We start from the raw sequence: 6,581 nt of genomic DNA, 5'->3' as shown, positions 1-6,581 counted from the left end.
CACTATGGTGTATGAAGTACCGTATGATGAGCACAGGGTTCTGAACGCTCCACTGCTGGTTGGGGAGGTTCTCAACCAGGAGGCATTCCCAGACCTTTATGGCAAGTTCACAGCTGTGAAGAAGGAAAACGATATGCACATCCCAGTTTCCGAATACGGTGCTGGACCCAAAAAGTGATTAAATTAAGAAAAAAGTGGAATACACTATAATTCTGCTCCCTGGGGAGCAGAATTATATCGTGTGCGGACGTTCCACTTTTTTCTTCATCAAGTTCACAGCTGTGCAAACATGTTGCGAAATAACTGCTGTTCTTCTCTCTAAGAATCATCCTAGATTGTAACCTGCAAATTCACAATGTCATGTTCTCAAATCCCACAAACCCTGAATCAAAACAATTCGGTGGAATTGCAGGCAATGCATTACTGATTGTGTAAACTGCAGTTCAGCACAATGTAAAATGCACATGATAAAAGATTGATCAATCAAGTCAAAACTTTAATGAATGATCGTGATAGTGTAAAAAAACAGTCATCATATAAAATACTTTTAACAGCAGCATACAGACATCTTCAACATAGTGAACGGTAGTGTGCACATAATGTATTTAGGCCAAATGCATAGCAGTGCCATACAGTCTGTTCATATATACACAAAGCCAAAATGGGAGGTAGGATTAAGTTGTATCAGTGTAGTGGTCCTCTAGTCCTTTAGCTTGCCATTCTCCCGTCTCTCACTAATCTTGGACATGGATTCCTTCCTGTCTGGCTCAACATAACCCAGAGTGAGATATCGGGCAGCCCCACTCTTCTTTGTCTCTGTATGTGCTTACTTTATCTATCTTATGACGGTTGCTCGTCAAAAAATAGCAGATCTACAATCTCACAACACTAGATTGTAGATTGGTTCTTTTCAGCAAGTGTCACTGACATATGCATACGAGTACAAAATGAAGAATTACTTTTCACTCCTTCTCCTTAAAGGCAAAGTCGCACACTAGAGAGAGGTGATCGGATGGATAGCTGTAGGATGGAAGCCTGTTTGGTCCAATCTGTTCTTCTGAGGGCATGTTCAAAACGGCTTCCACGCTCAGCTTTTGCGGAGTGTACCAGATATAGTCCAGTGTGCTACAGCACTCGCCTGTAGGCCTGATCTTCCACGTCGTGTACTCTGGTTCGGTCAAACCGTCCGGGCTGAGCTTCTTATAGGCCGAGTCCAAACCGAGAGGAGATCGGGCAAAATTTCGATAGACCTCCTCAGCTGGGACGGCATTGAAATCACCACAAATGAGCAGAGGGGTGTCCGAAGGACAGGTAGATCCACCGCACTTTTCCCAAATGAGGTTCTGGAGTTGCCGCAGGAGGTCGGAACCCTGGGCGCTACGGATCTCCTCCCAGCCACTGCGGGCCTTGAGGTGTGTTACCGCCACGCACACACTTCTCCCTGAGAGTCGGCACCGTAGCAGTGTCACCACAGCAACCTGTGAACCAGGAAGAAAGGTGGTGAGTGGGGACAAAAGCAACTAAGGTGGGCTGAATTTTCTTTTTTTAAGACATGAGATAGAATCTGTGATAAAACCTAAAGAAACAAAAATTGTACAAACAAAAGCATTTGCAAATACAACGTGTATTTTAACTCATAAGTGTAAATAGCGGCACTCCAAAATTAAAAGACTGGCTCAGATGCAATTTCTCATTTTGGCGTTTTGGCAAACAGCCTTCTTCAGAGCGGACTAAAAAGAAAAAGGCTGTTTGCCGAAATAAACACGAGGAAGGTTCATCAAAAATAGACGCCTAGCTAAGAGAGTGGTAAAGGCCACCAAGTGATCTTTGTATTTCGATAGTGATAGAGTAGGGGGCGATAAATTCCAAAAATAGCTTTCATTACAGTTGGTTCAAATGGTATGCCAACACTCCTTGACATGGTTTCAAAGATCTCAGTCCAAAATCTACGTAAAGAAGGGCACGACCAAAATGTGTATATGGGTGTGTGTATATATTACGTGGCAGGAGCCGAGCGACACCTAGCACACGGGATCAATGTCACCATATATTTTGGATAACCTCAGAGTTAGTTAGTTAGCTCTGAGGTTAGTTAGCTGAGCACCCACTGCCTTAACCAAGGGCAGTTTCCATAGGAAGCGCACCTGCATTTCTTTCTACACCGCGTATTTTACCATTATATTTAGGCCTGAAGCATTTTACACCCACCTGATTGGTTGGAATCAGCATTGCAGAGAGGTGTATGTTCACGCCATCCAGCAGCTCAAAGCGTGATTGGTCATAGAACAGTGCGCAGCCGTCCGGACCGTTGTTGCCGTCGACATCCAAACACAGTGACCAGGGCTTGGGGCAGAATTTGCCGCCATAGCCCAGGCTGGCCAGGATTGGTTGGAAGGTGTCGTAGTAGTGATCCACTTCCTGGAGGCACACGATATGGGGTCGGTAGGTGAGGATCTCTTCCAGGATGAGGTACTTCCTCTGCGACCAGCAAAGAGCTTCCAGTGGACAGCAGACAAAGCTGTCCAACCCCTCGCCCAGTGCTGAAGGAGAGAGAGGAAGACACGTGGAGTTACATGTCAGTGTTGATTTTGAGTTTTAGTCGTAGTCTCTTCAATAGTTTTCATTTCGTTTTAGTCACCTGGAAAGTTTTGTTAGTGTTAGTCAAAAAAGATGCTGGTAATGAGATGGAAACCGCCCCATAACCTCTGTATCCATAATTGGAAGTTATCCTTCTATGAGGTTTTGAGTTTGGAGGCTTCTAGTGCTCGAGCACTATTAGCGCTATTATTTTCGCATAATCGGCAATCGTTTCCATGTTGAAAAATGTCCATACACTTTTCAAACATTTTATTTTTGATTGATTTCTTTGTATATTTAAGTCATTTGTCATATCTGCCCCATGCAATTTGTGATTACAAAGCTTAAACGGCAAACAGAAATACAAATTTCAAAAGTTCAATGCAAAAAACACAATAAAATCGTTAATCACGATTATTTGTGTGACAATTAATCTTCAATTTAAATTTGTAATCGTGACAGACCTACAGTTCGCCACTATGTGTCCTTGACACTTACCCCAACTGCTCTTATACTGTAAGTAACACACACACACACACACACACACACACACACACACACACACACACACACACTTATATACATACATGCTTTAACAGTTCTGAATCATGCAATCCGAGCAGTAAATGTTATACCTTGGGCCAGAATGTTCCATTGCATCACCCTAATGGAGCTGCTGGGTGCACCATCTCTGTCGCCACAACCGATGAAGGTCCTTTGGAAGCGAGGTGGTCTGTCCATCAGGGCCTCCTTGCATTCCCGGAGCAGCTTCAATGGGTCTGGGGGGCACAGTGACGTCCCATGGCGCTCCTGCAAGGGAGCAATACTGTGATTTAGCATTTTTATGTTGACTAATAAGCAATAGCATATAATACCCTTGTGCCAGGTGCATAATTTATAACGTCAAAATGATCAGAGGTGTATTTCACCAGCTGCTTATTGTTTATCTGCAGCTGTGTGTGTGTGTGTGTGTGTGTGGGGGGGGGGGGGGGTCCGGTCTGGGGGCTCCAGTCTGATGACTACAAATCAGACTACAACATGACGTAACTTATCATCCACTCCCGTATCATAAAGCCGAAATGGTATGCCTCCCAGGCTGCCGTTTGATTGTTGTAGTTTATAACAATCAAACAGCAGCGTCTGAGGATCGGAGAGCAGAGGGCAGGCCAGAACATAACAGACTTGAGGAAAAGGTCAGATTAGGAAAGAAATAACAGAAAAAGTGCAAGGTTAGAATCCATACCAACAAAACTGCTCAGCGCTGTGTAGCAAAAACAGTTTGACAATGTTTTGTCTGATAAAGATATCGGTTGATCAGGCTATATGGAATGTAATCTCTCTCTCTCTTCAGTCGTCATAACTTTACTGTTGATCATTCGTTACTGTTGGTGCTGAAATGTTGAAACAAGGTGCTGAAACAGCGGTGGGGAAGAACTCTATGTCTCTGGTGGTGGTGAGAGACCTTTTGCAAATGAGTACTAACCTTAAAGTACACTGGTTCCAAATCTGCATCTAGGTGTTGCTCATGATCCGGGTCTGTCTGTTTCCGAGCACCAAACAGTCCACCCATTGGATACACTGCAGAAGGATACAGAGAGGATGGTTAACCAGGTGAGATCAATGTTGTGATGAGAGACATTAATTTAATTTGATTCTTATAGAGACACACCATCCTTCCAGCATGCAGAACAATACATGATAACATTATCATACTAAAAGAAGAGTGTGACATGACCAAAAAGCCAGCCCCCCAGCCCAAATCACACTCCTGTTACCATCTGTTTGATACACAACAAAAGGCCCAATTTAAATTTCTATACAGTGCTTGAGCAAAAAGAGTTGGGTGTCAGTGAAGACACTTGAGATAGGTAGACAACAGCAATGGCAAGTTGAAAGGCCCTCAGGCAGCACAGTATAGAATGCAAATATAATTAAGAAAGGTAACACCTAACACAATGTCGAGATAATATGTGACACGTGATTTTGTTGCAAGAATAAATTCTATGACATTGGCATTGTAAAGCAATTAAGCAAAGAATGGAAGGGGAACAAGTAGGATGTTGGGTTGGAAAAGAGAAAATCACTATATATATATATATATTCATGAGTCTGTGTGATAGAATCCACAGACAAATTGTCCCCATTTGAATCCATGTTAGTCTGATCATCAACTTTGTGTATCTTGAAAAGCAGTACATGTGGTGGCGTCTAGCATGTCACTATGCTGACACTCAGGTGGGTGGTGCCCTACTGCCCTTTGACAAAGAACTACAACTACATTTTCCAGTCCAGTCCCCAGGGCTCCTCATGGTCTGTCAGAGGATACCATAACTTTGTTAAAGTTTTGTTTTAGTTAAAGGTAATGGTAAGGATCTTCTGAGGGAAGCCATTGCATGCCCAGTGAGTGCATTTAGTCTCTCCCAAAAATGTGTCTTCTTTACAAAGATTTTACACCACTATTCATTTCTAATTTCATATATTACATATCTCTCCTTTTTTTTTTCAATGAACAAGTTGAAAACATGGAATGGTGCAGGCCAGCTGGGTCGAATATAAACTGTGCCTTTTAACTGTTCTGAAGAACCACAGCATTTCATTCCATTGTCAGCTTAATAGTTAGATATTGAGCAAGGGACCAAAAGTCAAAACTTGCAAATACCATGAACTGTTTGCCTTTTCTTCCAAAAATACCCTTTTTTGTCACACTATCTATGCAGGGTATCTTTGTTTGAACTGTTGGGCAAACAAAAACATAGCTTTTCTATTAGAATGCAAACAAATATAAAGAGGTATTAAGATCCTCTGCTTGCCAATGCATTTTGGCCCTATTAAGCTGTAAAATAATATTTAGTATGCATGCTCAATCTGACCTGGCTTGTAGAATGAATCTTTGTTCAGCCTATAGTTTTATTTAGCCTAGTTGAAGCTTGATAATATAGGTCATGCGGCAATGCGGCATATGCCTCAAAATAGGTACCGGTATATGCATTTTAAGTCAACAGAACTTAATGGTGCAATTAAAGTTTGTAGCATTTGTATTTGCAAGGTAAAGTGAAAGTATTGCAAGTTATGTTCCGAGCAAGTTACGAAGTCTTTACAGTTGTCAAGGTGACAATAATAACTTTCGTTTTAGCATTTTAACTGACAGATAAATAAGTGGTTATCTTACCGATCGTCTCCTCCATCTCTGCAGTCCACCCTCAAAGCTCCGGTAATTAGTGGTTGGAATTGGTTAGTTAAGTTCTATTGCTAAGCTATGTAACAACACTTGACACTTGTTACTCTGTCGGAAGAGGCTGCGTACTACTACTGAGTGACTATAACTGACTGACTGGCGCTGCTGCGCGTATAATATACTATTTTGCGTGCGATCATAGACATGGTAACGCCCCGCCTGCCTCTGATTGGCCTACCGACACAGCCCGTCTTGACTGTCCACTGAGGTGGGTGCATAGAGGGGGGGAGGGGGGGGGGGGGTGATGCAAGGTTACTCTGTGGTGGAAAATAATACAACTTAAAGGACCACTTCACCACTTTTCAACCTATCTGCATATAATAGGTCCTGGTCCGACTCCTCACTAATAATCATGAAAAAATGGCAATTCTTTTTTACTCGGCCTGAGTCTCATAGGAGGGCTGTGGGCAGTTCAGAAACCGTCCTCCAGTGACATCATCGATGGGGAATACAAGCTAATAGAAACTGCAGGCTTTCTAGTCCTAAAAAGTTGCAATGCGAAAATGGAAGCCATCGTTCTCACGATAAAGAAAATCTAAACATTTTTGTAAAGAGATCTGCCTAATGATGATGTCACTGGAGGACGGTTTCTAAACTGCCCACAGCCCTCCTATGAGACACAGACTGAGTAGAACAAAATCCTGCTATTTTATCATGATTATTAGTGAGGACCTATTATATGAAGATAGGTCGAAAAGTGGTGAAGTGGTCCTTTAAGTACGGTATGATAGGCTACAAGAGAACTGTACGTTTTATTTTTGTAGAAGAG

The 6,581-nt window shown here is 42.5% G+C and overlaps 1 protein-coding gene across 1 annotated transcript; it reads right to left on the bottom strand.

The window, feature by feature from the left end:
- Nucleotides 1–479: 479 nt before the first annotated feature.
- LOC310858579 (nocturnin-like) lies at nucleotides 480–5,854 on the bottom strand. Its single transcript, XM_083764752.1, has 5 exons — nucleotides 5,747–5,854; nucleotides 4,061–4,155; nucleotides 3,213–3,387; nucleotides 2,209–2,540; nucleotides 480–1,478 (listed from the first exon to the last, which is right to left on the bottom strand). Exons 1-5 carry the CDS (start codon nucleotides 5,760–5,762, stop codon nucleotides 963–965), a joined length of 1,134 nt encoding a protein of 377 aa, XP_083620878.1. The 5' UTR covers nucleotides 5,763–5,854; the 3' UTR covers nucleotides 480–962.
- Nucleotides 5,855–6,581: the final 727 nt, after the last annotated feature.

Source organism: Protomyctophum parallelum (assembly GCF_964188405.1).
Source record: "Protomyctophum parallelum genome assembly, chromosome: 5".
Taxonomy (NCBI): domain Eukaryota; kingdom Metazoa; phylum Chordata; class Actinopteri; order Myctophiformes; family Myctophidae; genus Protomyctophum; species Protomyctophum parallelum.
Note: the sequence above shows the minus strand (reverse complement) of the source record. Positions and strands in the feature narration are given on the sequence as shown.